This window comes from Mustelus asterias, chromosome 21 (genome assembly GCF_964213995.1).
Source record: "Mustelus asterias chromosome 21, sMusAst1.hap1.1, whole genome shotgun sequence".
NCBI lineage: Eukaryota > Metazoa > Chordata > Chondrichthyes > Carcharhiniformes > Triakidae > Mustelus > Mustelus asterias.
Window position 1 is genome coordinate 14,728,512 of NC_135821.1, and position 20,054 is coordinate 14,748,565.

General features: G+C 46.0%; 1 protein-coding gene across 1 annotated transcript in view; it reads left to right on the top strand.

Annotated features, from left to right (window-relative positions):
- Nucleotides 1–20,054, top strand: part of LOC144509514 (glutamate receptor ionotropic, NMDA 2B-like) — a 359,314-nt gene that overhangs the window by 146,861 nt on the left and 192,399 nt on the right. Inside the window, exon 3 of the mRNA XM_078238420.1 lies at nucleotides 7,652–8,250. Coding sequence (XP_078094546.1) covers nucleotides 7,652–8,250 — 599 coding nt within the window. The remainder of the gene's footprint in view (nucleotides 1–7,651; nucleotides 8,251–20,054) is intronic.

The window sequence follows — 20,054 nt, forward strand, 5'->3', positions numbered from 1 at the left end:
ATTCACCACACTTTGTGTGAAAAACTTACCTCCTACATCTCTTTAAAACTTCCCCCTCTCACTTTCAACCTATGCCCCTGAGTAATTAACTCTTCGACCCTGGGAAAAAGACTGACTATCCACTCTATCCAAGCCTGTCATAATCTTGTAAACCTCTATCAGGTCCCCCCTCATCTTCCGATGCTCCAACGAAAACAATCCAAGTTTGTTCAGCCTTTCTGCATAGTCCATATCCTCCAAACCAGGCAACATCCTGGTAAATCTCTTCTGCATCCTTTCCAATGCATCAACATCCTTCCGGTAGTACAGCGACCAGAATTATACGCAATATTCCAAATGCGGCCTAACCATGCAGCTACAACATGATTTTCCAATTTCTATACTCAACGCCCCGACCGATGAAGCCAGCATGCCATACGCCTTCTTGATCACCTTTTCCACCTGAGTTGCCACTTCAGGGAATTGTGGATCTGCACACCTAGATCCCTCTGTATGCTAATATTTCTACGGGCTCTACCATTTCCTTCTGCAGTAGACCTTCCAAATCGCATCACCTCACATTTGTCCGGATTAAATTCCACCTGCCATCTTTCGGCACAGGTCTCCAGCCGATTTATATCCTGCTGTATCCTCTGACAATCCTCTGACTACCCACCGCTCCCCCAATTTTTGTATCATTTGCAAATTTATGAATCAGACCACCTACATTTTCCTCCAAATCATTTATATATATATTACAAACAACAGAGGCTCCAGCACTGATCCATGTGGAACACTGCTTGTCACAGACCTCCAGTTAGAAAAGTACCCTTCCACTGCTACTCTCTGCTTTCTATGACCAAGCCAGTCTTGTATCCATCTTACCAGCTCACCTCAGATCCCATATGACGTCACCTTCTGTATCAGCCTGCCATGAGGAACCTTATCGAAGGCTTTACTAAAGTCCATGTATACAACATCCACTGCCCTGCCCTGGTCAATTTTTTTTGTCACTTCCTCAAAGAACTCAATCAAGTTTGTGAGACACGACCTCCCCTTCACAAAACCATGTTGCCTATCGCTAATGAGCCTATTCTCTTCCCGATGTGAGTGCATCCTGTACCTAAGAATATTCTCCAATAATTTCCCCACCACTGATGTCAGGTTCCCAGGCCTGTAATTTCCTGAATTGTCCCTCCTGCCATTCAGTGATGGTAATATCAAGGTGCGATGGCTAGATCCTCTCTTGTTGGAGATGGTCATTGCTTGGCACTCGTGTGATGCAAATGTTACTTGCCACTCATCAGCCCGAGCCTGAATATTGTGCTGCATTTGGACATGGGCTGCTTCACAATGATGAGACTACTTCAGAAGTATTTCACTGGCTTTGGCATCTCCTGAGGGAAGATTGTATATAAGTCCAGGTTCCTTCAGTTCTCTCTAACAGTTTACTCAGTGTGGCAGGAACCACGATCCGTATCAAATGCAGATGACTCACTCCCAGAGATAGTTGCCTTTCTTTCTCAGATTTGATCCTTGGCTTTAATTGTGGCACAGCAATTTGCACACCCACACACTAGGACAAACCCTGTAACGTGCTTCAAATTGCACGGTAGCACAGTGGTTAGCACTGCTGCTTCACAGCACCAAGGACCTGGGTTCGATTCCCGGCTTGGGTCACCGTCTGTGTGGAGTTTGCACATTCTCCCCGTGTCTGCGTGGGTTTCCTCCGGGTGCTCCGGTTTCCTCCCACAATCCAAAGATGCGTGGGTTAGGTTGATTGGCCATGCTAAATTGCCCCTTAGTGTCTTGAGATGGGTAGGTTAGAGGGATTAGTGGGTAAATATGTAGGGATATGGGGGTAGGGCCTGGGTGGGATTGTGGTCGGTGTAGACTCGATGGGCCGAATGGCCTCTTTCTACACTGTAGGGTTTCTATGATTCCTATGATTACTGTCAGTTCTGGGCATAACATCAAATAAAAAGAGCTCAAGTTAAACTGATAATATTTAGATTAACTTTATCTAAATAGCTAAAAGATTTTTAACTCCTCCAGACACTTTAAAGCGTATAGAGCAGCAGGAATGGCTTTGATGAACAATTATTCAGGCTGGGGATGTTTTCTCGTTGCTGAGGAGAGATTTAGTTGGAAGTGTATAAAATTATGAGGGGCTTAGTGTGGGTAGGAAGGACCTATGTCTTGGAGAGCTACATTTGGTTTGATTTGATTTGATTTATTATTGTCACATGTATTAACATACAGTGAAAAGTATTGTTTCTTGCACGCTATACAGCCAAAGCATACCGTTCATAGAGAAGGAAAGGAGAAAGTGCAGAATGTAGTGTTACAGTCATAGCTAGGGTGTAGAGAAAGATCAACTTAATGCGAGTTAGTGATACAACTAAGATTTACTGTGATTGGCAGAAAGATTAGAAGGGATTGAGTGGTATTTCTTTTCTCCCGGCGGGTGTCGGGGGGTGGGGGTCTGCAACTCACTGCCCAAAAGGGAGATCCAGGCAGAAACCCTCATCCCATTTCTGGATGTGAACCCCAAGTGCCGTAACGGACAAGGCCACTGACCAGGAGCTGGACGGTGGGTTAGGCTGGATATCTCTCCTTCGTCAAGTGCAAACAGGATGGGCAGAATGGTCTCCTCCTGTGCTGTATGTTTCTATGATTCAATCCCGCTATAAGGTCAGAATGCTACAATTGGTCTCAGTACCCACACCACCCCCCAACCCCCCCACCCCCTTATTGGCAACAGAAAATGGACCAGGCTCCTGATCACTCTCCAATTATTCTTTGCCTCTTGTGTATGTGTGAGGCCATTGGGTGAGAATAGGAGTGGACTGGCTTTTAAGACGTCCACATGCTCTCCTGACTACAACATGATCCAAGAAGACTTCATAGAATCATAGAATTGACTTGGAAATATATCAGCCGTTCCTTCACAGTCGCTGGGTCAAAATCCTGGAATTCCCTCTCCAACATCATTGTGGGTCACAGCATGTGGACTGCAGCGATTCAAAAAACATAGAAGATAGGAGCAGGAGGAGGCCATTCGGCCCTTCAAGCCTGTTCTGCCATTTATCACGATCATAGAAGAATCATAGAATCCTAGAAATCCCACAGTGCAGAAGGAAGCTATTCAGCCCATCGAGTCTGCACAGACAACAATCCCACCTAGGTCTTATCCCCATAACCCCACATATTACCCTGCTAATCCCTCTAACCTACGCATATCAGGACACTAAGGGACAATTTAGCATGGCCAATGTACCTAACCCGCACATCTTGGACTGTGGGAGGAAACCAGAGCACCCGGAGGAAGCTCACGCAGACACGGGGAGAACATGCAAACTCCACACAGACAGTAACCCAAGCTGGGAATTAAACCCAGGTCCCTGGAGCTGTGAGCCAGCAGTGCTATCCACTTTGTCACCGTGCCACCCAGGATTAGGCTTTGAGTTGGTCGATCGTGGCTGATCATCCAACTCAATAGCCTAAGTCTGCTTTCTCCCCATAACCTTTGATCCCATTCGCCCCAAGTGCTATATCCAGCTGCCTCTTGAATACATTCAATGTTTTGGCATCAACTACTTCCTGTGGTAATGAATTCTACAGACTCACTCTTTGGGTGAAGAAATGTCTCCTCATCTCTGTCCTACATGGTCTACCCTGAATCGTCAGACTGTGACCCTGGTTGTGGACACTTCCACCATCGGGAAAATCCTTCCTGCATCTACCCTGTCTAGCCCTGTTAGAATTTTATAAGTCTCTATGTGATCCCCCCCTCATTTGTCTGAACTCCAACGAAAACAATCCTAACCTAATCAATCTCTCCTCATACACCAGTCCCTCCATCCCTGGAATCAGAAGGTAGCTCACCACCACCTTCTCAAGCGCAACTGGGGATGGACAATAAATGCTGGTCAGCCAGCGTCGCCCATATACCACAGATGAATAAAAAATAATCCCTACAGTGCAAAAGGAAGTCTTTGGCCCATCAAGTCTGCCCTGACTCTTAGCCATAACCCCACATATTCACCCTACTAATCCCCCTCACCTACACATCCTGGACACTAAGGGGCAATTCAGCACGGCGAATCCACCAAGCCTGCAGATCTTTGGACTGTGGGAGGAAACCGGAGCACTCGGAGGCAACCCACACAAACACAAAGAGAAGGTGCAAACTCCACACAGACAGTTACCCAAGGCCGGAATTGAACCCTGGTCCCTGGTGCCGTGAAGCAGCAGTGCTAACCACTGTGCCACCATGCCGCCCATCCAGTCTTCTGAAAAGGCTGTCATCTTCTCTGAGGATCTTGTGGCTCTGTTGAGAGACTGATGAGGTATTTATCCTGATCGCGAGTTCAGTTTTTAACAAATCATTCCTAGGATATGAGCATCACGGCTAGGCCAGCATTTATTGCCCATCCATAATTGCCCTGGAGAAGGTGGTGGTGAGCTACCTTCTGGAACCGCTACTGTCCTTGAGATGTAGGTACACCTATAGTGCTGTTTGGGAGGGATTTCCAGGATTTTGACCCAGAGACAGTGAAGGAACGGACGATATATTTCCAAGTCAGGATGGCGATTGGCCTGGAAGGGAACCTCCAGGTGGTGGTGTTCCAGGTATCTGGTGCTCTTGTTCTTCTAGGTGCTAAAGGTGGCAGGTTTGGAAGGTGCTGTAGGAGGAGCCTTGGTGAGTTGCTGCAGTGCATTTTGTAGATGGTACAGACAGCTGCCATTGTGTGTCGGTGGGGGAGGGAATGAATGTTGAAGGTGGTGGATGGGGTGCCAATCGAACGGGCTGTTTTGTCCTGGATGATGTTGAGCTCTTTGAGTGTTGTCGGGGCTGCACTCATCCAGGCAAGTGGAAAGTATTCCATCACACTCCAGAGTTGTACCTTATAGATGGTGGACAGGCTTTGGGGTGTCAGGAGGTGAGTTACTCACCATAAGGTTCCTAGCCTCTGACCTGTTCCTGTAACCACAGTATTTATATGGCTGGTCCAGTTAAGTTTCTGGTCAACGACAACCCCCAAGGATGTTGATGCTTGTAATAACTCCACAGAGGCGAAAGTCCCGTCACCAAGTTACTTTATTTACACCATACATCTGTACACAGCCAGCTCTCCAGTTGCTCCCCTGCTGAATGTAGGTTGGGAGTCTGACACACCTGCTTTAAATAGGGAGCATGAGACTCCCTGATTTAGGGACTCTTCAGGTAGTTCATACTCTAGCAAGCCAACCTCATTAGCCTGGCTGAAGTCATCACAATGCTGGAGGGTTTAGTGATGATGGATTGGATTTTTACATAATTGGGATGACTTGGGAGCCCTTCAGAAATGGCGGGCTGGTCCTGATTCCAGGATTCCTGATCCCAATCCTGGGCTGTCTGATTTTCAGGAGAGTCTTTAAAGGGGTGGAGGCTGGTCCCTGTCAAAAGTTCACATACAGCATTCCTGACTTGGTCAACTTCATCAGATAGGCGTACCCTACTCCTCTAATTTTCATGGAGTTAGCCAGGTTTTTAAACAATCGTGGATCACAACTCCTCATAGGAGTCGTGAACCATCGTCTGCATAGAGGGATCCTTTAAAAAATCATTTCAAGAGGTCCTCCTTATGCCCCCTTTGCCAAATTCCTCACCCTCACCTCCATTCACTCTCCATGGTCCCTCTCACCCCCCAAGCTCTGCCCTTCCACTCACACCTTATATCCCCTCATAACCTCCAATGCCAAGTTATTCCATGCCCATTAACCCACTCTGCACTGAATAAAACCAGGGAACACCATGATAGTAGAGTGCTTAAAAAAAAAACGTTTTTAAAAAAGTAATTCATTCATGACTTTCTACTATGTTACAAAAAGTAACTTCACTCAAAAGCAATAAAAAGTGTTCATCATCCAGTCCCTTTAAAATATCAGTAACTAAAATCACAAGCCCTTCAAACCACTTAGACTTGTGTCAATAAACATGGCGAAATTGACTGCAGAGGTCAGAGAGCCTGAGCTATCAACCAAACATTTATTTTTCTCTGGGATGCAGCGTGATGGTTGGCTAGGTTCGGAGACAAGACTCAATATGTATACTTGGCTGAGAGCCCAGGCAACCATTATTCTTTTTGAAACACCCTAGTGTACCTCGCAAGCTGCTCAGTTCAAGGCAATTAGGGATGGGCAATAAATGCTGGCTCAGCCAGAAACACTCACATCCTGTGAATGAATAGAGAAAAAAGCACGACAGGCTGCATCCTGATTTCATGATCCCTGGGTACTCCAGTGGCAGATGGAGTGGGATAGTGGAGGACAATTTGAAACCTCACTGTCCAGAATCAGTCATGAAGAACCCAGGCTGAAGGTACCGTTGCAACATGTGGTCCTGTCATGTCACTACCACTTTGCTATGATCAATTTTACGAGGAATTATGAGGGACATAGGTGGGGTAGATAGCAAGAAACTTCTCCCCTTAGAAGAGGTGTCAGTAACCAGGGGGAATTGATGTAAGGTAAGGGGCAGGAGATTTAGAAGGGATTTGAGGAAAAACCTTTTCACCCAGAGGGTGGTGGGAGTCTGGAACTCATTGCCTGAATGGGTGGGAGAGGCAGGAACCCTCACAACATTTAGATGTGCACTTGAAACGCCACAGCATACAAGGCTGCGGACCAAGTGCTGGAAAGTGGGATTAGAATAGATAGGTGCTTGATGATTGGCACAGACATGATGGGCTGAAGGGCCCCTTTCGGTGCTGTAAAACTCGATGAATTTATAACTAACTCAGTGCCAGACGAGGCATCAAAAGTTCAACTTGCCTGTTCTGGTTGATTCAGCTCGTCAATGAGCAGCAATGGACAGTGACTGATGGGAAATGGTTAACATCTATTCTGGTAACATTATCTGTGAAGCTCACAGTGAAAGATTGGATTACATTCCAAGCTAATAATTTCGTGAAATGAAATGCGAGAAGACAGTTGAAGATTTGGGTTTGAATCCTTCAGCAGAACTTGAAAACAGATGCACAGGCGTTGGAGTAGAAGGTGAGGGGAAATAGCAACAGACACAAACAGGGAGCGAGTATCGTTTAGTTTAAAGTTTAAAGTTTATTTATTAGTACCACAAGTCGGCTTACGTTAACACTGCAATGAAGTTACTGTGAAAATCCCCTTGTCGCCACACTCCGGCACCTGTTCGGGTAACACTGAGGCAGAATTTAGCACGGCCAATGCACCCTAACCAGCACATCTCTTGGACTATGGGAGGAAACCCATGCAGACACGGGGAGAACGTGCAGACTCCACACAGACAGTGACCCAAGCTGGGAATCGAACCCGGGTCCCTGGTGCTGTGAGGCAGCAGCGCTAACCACTGTCCCACACAAATCCCGCCCAGAGTGATGTTTCAGGTTACTAAAGGATGAATGAATATCTGTGGCCAGGAGAGGCCAATGGACAAGGTGTTTGGAGAAGGGGGGGGGGGGGGATGAATGGGGTGGGGGGAGGGTGGTGGGTGGGGAATGATGTTTGGAGGGAGGCTTAGAGAATTGAGAGGGGATTGGGTTAGAAAATAAAACTGAGAGTGCCAGAAGGGTTGAATGGAACCATTCAAAGGTTCTGAAGGGAACTGAAGCAGCTCGGTTCAGTAACTCTGCCCTGTTTTGTCTTGCAGGACGACTCATCAATGTTCTTCCAGTTTGGGCCATCCATTGAGCAGCAGGCTTCGGTGATGTTGAATGTTATGGAGGAGTATGACTGGTATATCTTTTCTATCGTAACAAGCTACTTCCCTGGGTACCAGGAGTTTGTCAATAAGATTCGAAGCACTATTGAAAACAGTTTTGTGGGCTGGGAGATGGAGGAGGTCATGTCTTTGGATGTTTCAATGGATGACGGGGAGTCCAAAATCCAGAACCAACTAAAAAAGCTTCAGAGCCCCGTCATCCTCCTCTTTTGCACTAAGGATGAGGCCACCTACATCTTTGAGGTGGCCGAGTCCGTCGGCCTCACCGGCTATGGCTACATCTGGATTGTGCCCAGTACCGTCACCGGGAATACGGATATTATTCTGCCCGAGTTCCCGACGGGATTGATTTCCGTCTCCTACGATGAATGGGATTATGGGCTCCCAGCCAGGGTGAGGGACGGAGTGGCCATTATCACCACTGCAGCCTCGACCATGCTGGCTGAACGCCGGGAAATCATGGAACCCAAAACCAGCTGCTACAGTGTGCAGGAAAGAAGGGCTCATCAATCAAACACCTTGCACAGGTAGGACCTGACTCTGAGCTTCTTAGATTGTCACCGCTGTAGAACTGGCAAGTGTTGAGATCCATCATTGAATTGCAAGCGATTGTTGGAATGCATTGATGATATGTACAAGGCATGCCGTATGCGAAGCTTCATAAAACACACAATGTCAATGTATTTGCCTCTTTGCACTCGTTAACTTGCTGTAATACTCTCACAAGGTGGCATTCGGCCCCATCTCAGGATTGCCAGCGGTGAGTATGGCTGGGCGCCACTCCCAGCACGTGGTACTATTTTGTCTGGCCATGGTGGGACTACCTCCTCAGCCTGGAGTTACTGCAGGAAGGCAGGGTTGGGCCTCATAGCCAGAACCTAACATTGCAATCACCTCTGGTCATTGAAGAAATATCGCAAATGCCCAAAACCCTTTTCTTACCGTCATTCGTCAATGAAACCCAGATATCATTCCTTGGATCGATACCTACAACTGACCCCACCAATCTGGGTTCCCACCATTGGTGCTTCCAGGGTTAAGCAGAGCTTGATAAGGAAATGGAAGCAAAATGGGAGGCTCATGAGAGAACGGAGATACACGAGAAATATACAACTAAGCTTGGGCATGGAAACTGGACACTGGGCCCAACTCTTTGTCAGCATTTATTCCCAATTTGGGAAAACTGTCCCAATCATGCTTGCTCACTGTTCCATTGTCCCTCCAACCTCCCTGTCCCGGATTAAATGGAGAGGGTTATTGGATTAAAGCTGTAAATCCAACCATTCAAATCAAGAAATGGTGATTGACAGGAGGGTGACTGACTGGCATCGTGGTGGTCCCATGTAAAATGGGGAGAGCCAAAAAATGGACAAACCTACCAACCTTTGTCCCTTCAACCCCTTTCCTTCTTCCACCTGCCCAAGCTTCCTGAGCCACTCAGCCAGAAGTGAATCCCACACCCCCACAGCTCTCTGTGCAAAGACGTTTCTCCTGTCATCCGGTCTAAATCTCTTGGGCGGGATTTTCTGGCCGCGCTCGCCCCAGGACCGGAAAATCCCACCCGAGGTCAACAGACCTTTGCCTGCTACAATTCCTGTGGCGGGCGGGACGGGAATGTTTAATGTTGTATTCGTGAAGCGTCGATATTGTCTTCGGAGCTAACGAAAAGGGTTCTCTTCTATCTCAACCTTTCATGATTTAAAATACTCCTAGGATATCTACCCAATAACATGCCTTGTTCCAATGAAAATAAAAGGATTCAACTGCAAGTTATTTTTTGTATTAAATTTTCTTAAAGCAGGTAGCTTGCCAGTGAGAATATCCTTTACTCTCTCTGAAGTGAAGCCCAATGCTATACATATTACTCTGAGATCTTGTAAAGTTTTTATGTATTGTAGGTATGTTTTCCATACTCTTTAGGGTACAAGAGATAAGAATCAACCAAGATTCTTGATTTTGTTGACATTTTTTGACATGTAAACATGCAGGTAAGGGTGCCTCCAACCTTATCCAGGAACACAAGCCAGAATCAGGGGCAATCCTCTTACTGGTAACTGAGGGGTTAATTCACTGCTGTGGCCTTCTCTGAATTGCTTTTTGGATCTGTCTCTGAGGAATGACTACAAAATGGCCGTTATGTACCTGGCAGAACAGACTATTTATAATTTTCCTTACACTCATCGGTTTTCAGAACACATCTGTCTTTGTTGTGCTTTGCTTACCTCTTAACTTGTCCTTTGAAACTGTGGCACATTGTGAAAGCGGCAACATTTTGCCTCTTCAAGCACAATAATGATTGATACCCATGGACCTTTCGGTTATGGTCAAGTTTAGCAGTGGCGGGGAATGCCTTACGATTTCCGTTTAACCATTCTGAGCTCTTTGCTTTGTTAATCAAATTCTGCTTTTTGGTTTTGACTAAGCAGCCCAAGTTTCTAACTCAACTGTTTGGTCTCCCTTACAGATAGGCCGGAGTTCTCTGGCTGTTCATGCTGGCGGTATCTTCTGGTCCTGCTGACAGCGCACCCCCGCCATGGGTCTCCCGGCGGCTTGGGGTGCAATCAATGAGAAATCCCGTTGACAGCAGCGGGACCAGAAGACCCTTCCACTGGCAAATGGAGTGCCACCATCCACTGCTGAGAAACACACTGAGCAGAGGCCAGAGAATCTCACCCCACACTCATAAAAATGTTAATTCCAAAATTTCAAATTCCTTCAATAGGGTCATTACCAAACCAGTACATCTCATAGCAAACCCTGGTAGAATGTGATGGAAACAGGCTGAAAATTTCCCGTTCTACCCAACACGGGAATCGTAGCAGGCGGGACAGAAAATTCAGCTGACCATTTAAAGATCTGTTGAGCTCGGGTGGGAATTTCTGGTCTTGGTGTGGCCAGAAAATGCTGCCTCTGGTTTTTTCCATGTAGTGCCAATGTTTCTGCCCTTCATTTGAATTTATCTGAAGCTTCTCTGTGATATGATTACATGTAGGGAACCCGCAAAGGCCTGGCCATTATATTTACAAGATTGACAACAGGTCAAACAACACCTTGGAATTAGGGCTGCGGTGTGGGCCATTGATTTTATACTGATCGGAGAAGTTAACCTCGGTTTTTTTATTGCAGAATATTCTGGTGCTTTTTCGGTAACATTCTGCCCCTCAGCCCCTATCTTCTGCGAAAATTGAAATCCCAAGGTGCCAGCTCCTACTAAGTAGTTACACTAAAAGTGAAGCCCGAATGGGACCTCGATGTAATTCAAAATGGCAGATATATAAATTCACAGAATTGCAGAATCGTTACGGCGCAGGAGGCCATTCGGCCCATCGTGCCTACACCATTTCCCCAAACGAGTATCCTAACTTAGTGCCACTCCCCTGCCATTGCCCTGTACTCCTTGAACATTGTTTCCATTCAAATAATTGTCTAATGCCCTCTTTAATGCCTCGATCCAACCTACCTCCTTTGGGAGCATTGGTTTAAGGTATTTCCGAAGGAAAATATGACGACTAAAGCCACGCAGGAAATTGTAAAATGTTGTAATACTATAATTGATTGTAAGTGGGTTCAATGTTAAGCATGAAAATAATGTAGCCCTTATGCGTTGCTTGCTTTGTCTCCCATATACATGGTACTTACGAGGTTCTGAAAAATGAATCCCCGGTGGGCAAGGTCCTGAGCCAGAAAGTAGATTTCAAAACTGGGCCAAATGGTTATAATGGAGGAGGCCCAGGTCCCCTGGTACTGGCAAGTTTGGAGATTTTGTTACTCATGGTTAGTTCCGGGACCCTTCTACTGCCCTTGGGCCTGGGACAGGCTTGAACCTCAGCCAGGGAGTCAGTCGTCACGACTAATCCAATCTGTTGACCCCTACCCCCCACTGTTCTAAAGGCAACACTCCCTGGCTGAATCTGACGATGATCCGTTCAGTGATCCTGAGCCCTAATGGCGGATGCCCCTACCCAGAATGCACAATGGGCCAGAATATGCCTTATCCATTTTATGGGTGACCCACAGGGAAAAGGGGTTTTGTGTATCGCAAGAAGTCATATAGCCAGTGCATACTTATATCACAGAACAACAAAACATGCAGCAAGTAGTATTGACTAAAATACACCAGCGCACTGCCAATGTGTTAGAATTATATTTTATGAAACTTTCATTCTTTCTTTTGATAATCATTGCAGACACAACAGCACACAAGTGGATATGAATTTTTCTTCATTCAATATTTGGGGCAGCGCGGTGGCACAGTGGTTGACACTGCTGCCTCACAGCGCCAGGGACCCAGGTTCAAGTCCAGCCTTAAGTGACTATCTGTGTGGGGTTTGCACATTCTCCCCGTGTCTGCATAGGTTTCTTTTGGGTGCTCCGGTTTACTCCCACAGTCCAAAGATTAGGTAGATTAGCCATGCTAAATTGTCCCCGAATGTCCAGAGATGTGTAGGTTAGGGGGATTGGCAATGCTAAATTGCCCTTAGCATCCAAAGATGTGTAGATTAGGTGGATTGGCCATGCTAAATTGCTCCTTGGTGTCCAAAGTTGTGCAGGTTAGGTGGATTGGCCATGCTAAATTGCTCCTTGGTGTCCAAAGTTGTGCAGGTTAGGTGGATTGGCCATGCTAAATTGCCCATTAGTGTCACAAAGATGTGTAGATTAGGTGGATTGGCCCTGTTAAATTGCCCCTGGTGTCCAAAGATGTGTAGGTTAGGTGGATTGACCATGCTAAATTGCTCATTAGTGTCAGGGGATTTAGTAGGGCAAATATGTGGGGCTCTGGTGATAGAGCCGAGGTGGGATTATGGTCGGTGCAGACTCAATGGGCTGGGTCTACACCGGGCAAGGGCCGGGAGGTAGTTGTAGAGGGTTGTTTTTCCAAACTGGAGGCTATGACCAGTGGTGTGCCTCAGGAATCGGTGCTGGTTCCACTGTTATTTGTCATTTATAATAATGATTTGGATGAGAATTTAGTAGGCATGGTTAGTAAGTTGCAGATGACACCAAGATTGGTGGCATAGTGGACAGTGAAGAAGGTTATCTAGGATTGCAACGGGATCTTGATCAATTGGGCCAGTGGGTTGACGAATGGCAGATGGAATTTAATTTAGATAAATGCGAGGTGATACATTTTGGTAGATCGAACCAGGGCAGGACTTACTCAGTTAATGGTAGGGTGTTGGGGAGAGTTACAGAACAAAGAGATCTAGGGGTACAGGTTCATAGCTCCTTGAAAGTGGAGTCACAGGTGGACAGAGTGGTGTAGAAGGCATTCGGCTGCTTGGTTTCATTGGTCAGAACATTGAATACAGGAGTTGGGACGTCTTGTTGAAGTTGTACAAGACATTGGTAAGGCCACACTTGGAATACTGTGTACAGTTCTGGTCACCCTATTATAGAAAGGATATTATTAAACTAGAAAGAGTGCAAAAAAGATTTACTGGGATGCTACCGGAACTTGATGGTTTGAGTAATAAGGAGAGGCTGGATAGACTGGGACTTTTTTTTCTGGAACGTAGGAGGCTTAGGGGTGATCTTATAGAGGTCTATAAAAAATGAGGGGCATAGATCAGCTAGATAGTCAATATCTCTTCCCAAAGGTAGGGGAGTCTAAAACTAAAGGGCATAGGTTTAAGGTGAGAGGGGAGAGATACAAAAGTGTCCAGAGGGGTAATTTTTTCACACAGAGGATGGTGTCTGGTACAAGCTGCCAGAGGTAGTAGTAGAGGGGGGTACAATTCTGTCTTTTAAAAAGCGTTTAGACAGTTACATGGGTAAGATGGGTATAGAGGGATATGGGCCAAACGCAGGCAATTGGGGTTAAAAAAAAAGAGCGGCATGGACAAGTTGGGCCGAAGGGCCTATTTCCATGCTGTAAACTTCTATGACTCTATGACTTTAACTCTATGAATGGCCTCCTTCTGCACTGTAGGATTCTATGAATAGTCGCTCTGTGACAGAGAATGAGACATCAGTCAATAGAAAGCATTAAATGCACCGAGTGCAGTTCGAACGTTACGGGCATATGTCGCATTTCAAGAAGTAGTGTTTTCAAATGGGGGAGAAGAATTACATTTACTCAGCGGGTGGTGGCGGGGGGGGGGGGGGGGGGGGGGGCGGTGTTTGGTGGAAAAGACAGTAAAAATAAAAATTCTTCGACAAGCTGGCTTTAATTATTAAGATTAATTTTTTTTCAAAATGCACTTCATTCATCACATTTGTAAAAGTACATTACATAACAATTGTGATTTGACATTACCCAGTGCAGTGCAGTTTAGCAGCATATTCCAAAGTGCCTCGCCACACGTCAAATTGCAGGTGAAATTTACAATCTACATTTCATGTCAAACATGCTCTTGTTGCACAGGGCTCAAAGTGTTTTACACGGGTCCAGCCCTGGGGGGTACAACCAGGCCTTAATGAATAAATTTGCCGGATTGCAGCAAAGGTCATTGTTTTTCCTTTATCCATTCGTGGGATGTGGGTGTCGCCGGCTTGGCCAGCATTCATTGCATATCCCAAGTTGCCCTTGAACTGAGTGGCTTGCCAGGCCATTTCTAAGGGCAGTTGAGAGTCAACCACATTGCTGTGGCTCTGGAGTCACATGTAGGCCAAACTGGGTAAGGACGGCTGATTTCCTTCTCTAAAGGGACATTAGTGAACCAGATGGGTTTTTCTGACAATCGACAATGGTTTCATGGTCATCAGTAGATTCTTAATTCCAGATTTCTTTTGTGTTGAATTCAAATTCCACCATCTGCCGTGGCGGCATTCGAACCCGGGTCCCCAGAACATTAGCTGAGTTGCTGGATTAATAGTCTAGCGATAATACCACTAGGCCATCACATCATCTCCCCTAAAATTAAGGAGTCACTTGTTTAAAACAGGGATGGGGAGAAATATTTTCTCTCAGAGGGTGGTGGGTCTCTGGAACTCTCTTTCTCAAAAGGCACAGGAAGCAGAGGGAGGGATTCTCCGGTTTTGTCCGTGACGGGATCCGTTGCCAGTGAGAGTGGAGAATTTGGCGTTCCCGCCCAAAACTCCGTTCACTTTCACGAGACAGCCTCAGCCGCGAACGGTGATGGAAGAATTTGGCCAGAGTCTTTAAGGCAGAGCTAGATAGATCCTTGATTTACAAGGAGGGGTGGGGTGGGTGAAAGGTTATCGGGGGCAGCAGGAATGAGGTTACAAGCAGATCAGCCATGGTCTTCTTGAATGGCAGAATCAGGCTCGAGGGGCCGAGTGGCCTCCTAATTCATATGTTCGTATGTCATACTGCCTGTTTTAATGCTCCGACGACTTAATCGTGAATCCTCTTGTGGGAGAGAGCACCTCCACCACACTTCCCCACCCCCTGAAGCACTGATTTTGTCGATTTTGAATGATAATTTAACGGTAACATTTTCCATGTTTAAGAATCAGGATGTGAATCTGTTTTATTTTAGCGATGCCCAGTTTCTGTCGGGTGAGTTTGGTCTCTGGACTGTTGGATATCCTCTGGCTTAACAACATAAATCTGCCCAATTGGAACTGACTTCCAGAGCTACCCATTTTTGCAGATTTCAACTGCCTGATGGTCACGTGAGTCTTGCCGCATTGGACATGGGTTGTTAATCCTGCTCTGGATTTCAGGGATAAATTAAGCATAACATTGAAATTACACAGCCTGATTGACTGTTCCTCTGATTCTGTAAAACAGAAACCCCAAAGAATTTACTCTAAAATAGAATCATAGAATCCCTCCAGTGCAGAAGGAGACCATTTGGCCCATCGAGTTCGCACTGGCTCCCCAATAGAGTATCTTACCCATGCCCTACCCCCATAAATCTCACAAATTTAACTCACAAATCCCTTTAACCTGGACATCTTGCGACACTAAGAGGCAATCGTATCTGCAGGTCTTCCCGCTCCTGCATTCCCCTTTAGAATTGTACCCTTTATTACTCATTGCCTCTCCTTATCCCTCTTCCAGAAATGCATCACTTCACACGTCTCTGCGTTAATTTCAATTGCCACTTGTCTGCCCATTCCACGACCCTGTCGATGTCCCACTGCAGTCTATCATTATCCTCCTCACAGTTCACAATGCCTCCAGACTTTACACCCAATGCAAATTTTGAAATTGTGCCGTGTACACCCAGGTCTGCGTCACTAATAAATGTCAAGAAAAGTGATGGTCCATGAATTGTACTCTGGGGATTTTTAAAAAGGGGATACATTAATGGGATGTGGGCATTGCTGGCTGGGCCCAGCATTTATTGCCCATCCCTAGTTGCCCCTTGAGAAGGTGGTGGTAAGCTGCCTTCTTGAAACGCTGCAGTCCCTGTGGCATAGGTATGCCCACAGTGCTGTTAGGGAAGAAGTTCCAGGATTTTGACCCGGCGACAGTGAAGGAAAGGCCGATATATCTCCAAGTCAGGATGGTGATGGGGTTCAGAGGGGGTCTTACACTCTATCGGTGGAAATCTCCAACTGAGGGATTTTCTGCTCTGGAATTAAAAATCCATTGATGACGTGAAACCATTGTCGAGCGTTGGAAAAACCCATCCGGCTCACTAATGTCCTTTAGGGAAGGAAATCTGCCATCCTTACCCGGTCTGGCCTACATGTGACTCCAGAGCCACAGCAATGTGGTTGACTCTTAATAGCCCTCGGGCAACTCGGGATGGGCAATAAATGCTGGCCAGTCAACGATGCCCATGTCCCATGAATGAATAAAATAAAAATTCCACTGATGGAATGGTCTGGAAAATCCCAGCCGATCATTTCATAGAATCGAATCCCTACTGGGTGGAAAGAGGCCATTTGGCCCATCGAGCCTGCACCGACAATAATCCCACCCAGGCCCTATCCCAGTAACCCCATGTATTTACCCTGCTAATCTCGCTACACATCTTGGGACACCAAGGGTCAATTTAGCCTAGCCAATCCACCTATCCTGCACATCTTTGGACACTAAGGGACAATTAAGCACGGCCAATTCAACTAACTTGCACATCTTTGGACACTAAGGGACAATTTAGCATGGCCAATCTACCTAACCTACACATATTTGGAGTGTGCGAGGAAACCGGAGCGCCCGGAGGAAACCCACGCGGATACGGGGAGAATGTGCAAACTCCACACAGATAGTCATCTGAGACTGGAATCGGACCTGGATCCTTGGCCCTGTGAGGCAACAGTGCTAACCACTATGCCACCGTGCCACTCATCAGTGCTCGCTGTTTCCTGTTATTCAGGTTACCTTGTATCCATGCTGTTGTTGCCCCTTTTATTCCACTGTCTTCCAGCTTACTGGGCAGACTATGTGCTGCTTTATCAAACATCTTCTGGAAGCCCATTAACCACATTAGCCTCATCAATCCTCTCTGTTGCCTCATCAAAAAACTCAATCATGTTAGTTAAACACGATTTGCCTTTAACAAATCCATGCTGGCTTTCCCTAATTAATCCGCACTTCTCCAAGTGATTACTAATGTTGTCTCAGTGTAGCAAGTATGTGTGCACTAATTGATTATCCTGGTGCAGGGGATTTCTGAAGTTCGGAGGTCGAGAATTATGATTGATGCGATGTCACTCTAAATCCATTACTGAGAATTTAAAACAAAACGGTTTCAATTAAATCAGAACAGCAGAAAGTTCTGGAAAAAAACTCATCAGGTCTGGCAGCATTGGTGGAGACAGAAGCCCATCACATAGAATGGCCACGCAGATTCAAAATCTGAATCTAATTCTTTCTCCACAGATGCTGCCAGACATTTTATTTATTTATTTACAGGATGTGTGTGTTGCTGGCTAGGCCAGCATTTATTGCCCATCCCTAATTGCCCTTGAGAAGGTGGTGGTGAGCTGCCTTCTTGAACTGCTGCAGTCCATGAGGTGTAGTTACACCCTAACGCTGTTAGGGAGAGAGTTCCAGCATATCGTCCCAGCGACAGTGAAGGAATGGTTATATATTTCCAAGTCAGAATGGTGAGTGACTTGGAGGGGAACTTCCAGGTGGTGGTGTTTCCATATGTCTGCTGCCCTTGTCCTTCTAGATGGTAGCAGTCGTGGGTTTGGAAAGTCAGCCTGAGGTGCCTTGGTGAGTTCCTGCAGTGCACCTTGTAGATGGTACACACTATGCTACTGGGCGTTCGTGGTGGAGGGAGTGAATGTTTGTGGAAGGGATGCCAATCAAGCAGGCAGCTTTGTCCTGGATGGCATTGAACCTCTTGAGTGTTGTTGCAACTTCACTCATCCACGCAAGTGGAGAGTATTCCATCACACTCCTGACTTGTGCCTTGTAGATGGTGGACAGGCTTTGGGGGGTCAGGAGGTGAGTTTCTCACTGCAGTATTCCTAGCCTCTCACGTGCTCTTGTATCCACAGTATTTACATGGCTAGTCCAGTTTAGTTTCTAGTCGATGGCAATCCCCAGAGTATTGATAGTGGGGGATTCAATGATGATAATGCCATTGAAGGTCAAGGGGAGATGATTAGCTTCTCTCCTGTTGGAAATGACCATCGCCTGTCACTTGTGTGGCACAAATGTTATTTGCCACTTATTAGCCCAAGCCTAGATGTTGTCCAGGTCTTGCTGCATTTGGACATGCACTGCTTCAATATCTGAGAAATTGTGAATGGTGCTGAACACTGTACAATCATCAGTGAACATCCCCACTTCTGACCTTATGATGGAAGGAAGATCAGTGATGAAACAGCTGAAGATGGTTGGGCCTAGGACACAACCCTATATACTCTTGCAGAGATGTCCTGGAACTGAGAAGATTGACCTCCAACAACCACAACATTCTTCTTTTGTGCCAAATGTGAGTTTTTCTAGAGTTCTCTATTTTTATTTCAGATCTCCAGCATCTGCAGTATTTTGCTTCAATTTAATGATACAGTTACCCCAGGTTGCCAATCTGAGATCACTGTTGGAGTAATTTTTAACTAGGATCTTCCTGTCTGGATCACTGGGACTCTTCCTGTCAATCAGTGTCTTCTGTCTTTTTAAAAGGTTTTTGTTTAGTTTAGTTTTTAGGCTTATATTAACACTGCAATGCAGTTACTGTGAAAACCCCCAAGTCGCCACACCCGTGTGCCTGTTCAGGTACACTGAGGGAGAATTTAGCATGGTCAATGCACTTAAGCAGCACGTCTTTCGGACTGTGGGAGGAAACCGGAGCACCCGGAGGAAACCCATGTAGACACGGGGAGAACGTCCAAACTCCACACAGTCACCCAAGGCTGGAATTGAACCCGGGTCCCTGGTGCTGTGTGGCAGCAGCGCTAACCACTGTGCCACCATGCCGCCCCATTCTTTCTCGAGTGCTTCTGCATTGTGGGACCTTTTAGGTGCTTATCTACAGAATACAGTTTGTGAAAGAGTTCATGCACAACTGTCTTCGTGGTGTGGATTGGTTAATTGGATACTGATTGACTGTTGATTGGTTAGCGTTTTCCCAAGTTGTTTCCCTTTGGCGTAGCCGTATCAGTTCTTCTTCCTGTCCGACTCTGATCACCTCTTTGGTTCCAATCAGCCTCTTGTGATTTCAATCAGTTTGCTGTAATTAACAGTTCTGTTCAATTCAAATTGTTCTATACAATTCAGCAGCATCACCGCAGTCAACAAGCACATAAATAGCAAGGTTCGCACCCATCCAGTTTCCACATAACAAACACTGTCCTGAACTTATAGTCCATCTGTTAACCCTTTCCCCCCTTACACTGACAATGTGCAACAACCAGAATTGACTAAAATGCAACATTACACTGGCAGTTTATTGTTCATGGAGGGTAAAGCATATTTAATCTTTTTTCATATTTGATAATTACCAGAAACATCCACATGCGCAAAGATATACATCTGGTGGATTTAGTGAAGTTGCGTTGCGGCATTTAGCAGCCACGCTGTTGACAGAGAATGAGTGATCAGCTGCATAACAAAATGTAAAACTGAATATAGTCGTAACACAATGTCACAAGGAAGATATTGCGTTTCAAGAAAGGGTTGTGAAATTGTGGAAGACCAATTAAATTTCTGGTGGGAGCTGTGGGGAAGGAGGCAACGATTTTTTTCAAGGAACGGCTTCTAAGAGTAAATTCACAGGCATGTTGGAAAGGTCAGACTTGTTCTTGGTGCTGTGATATCGGAACAAACGGGCTGACAAGCTCTGACAGCGATGGAAGGGTCGGCGCAGCAGAGAAAACCCTCAACACCCTTAAAGGCTGAAATCTGACTGGCAATTTACCCGCATGCTTTCTGCCAAGCTTGATGTTAAACTTGTCACTTTTATTTGAACAATACTGAGGGATTTTATTTTAATAATGCAGATCCTTTCTGCTGGGT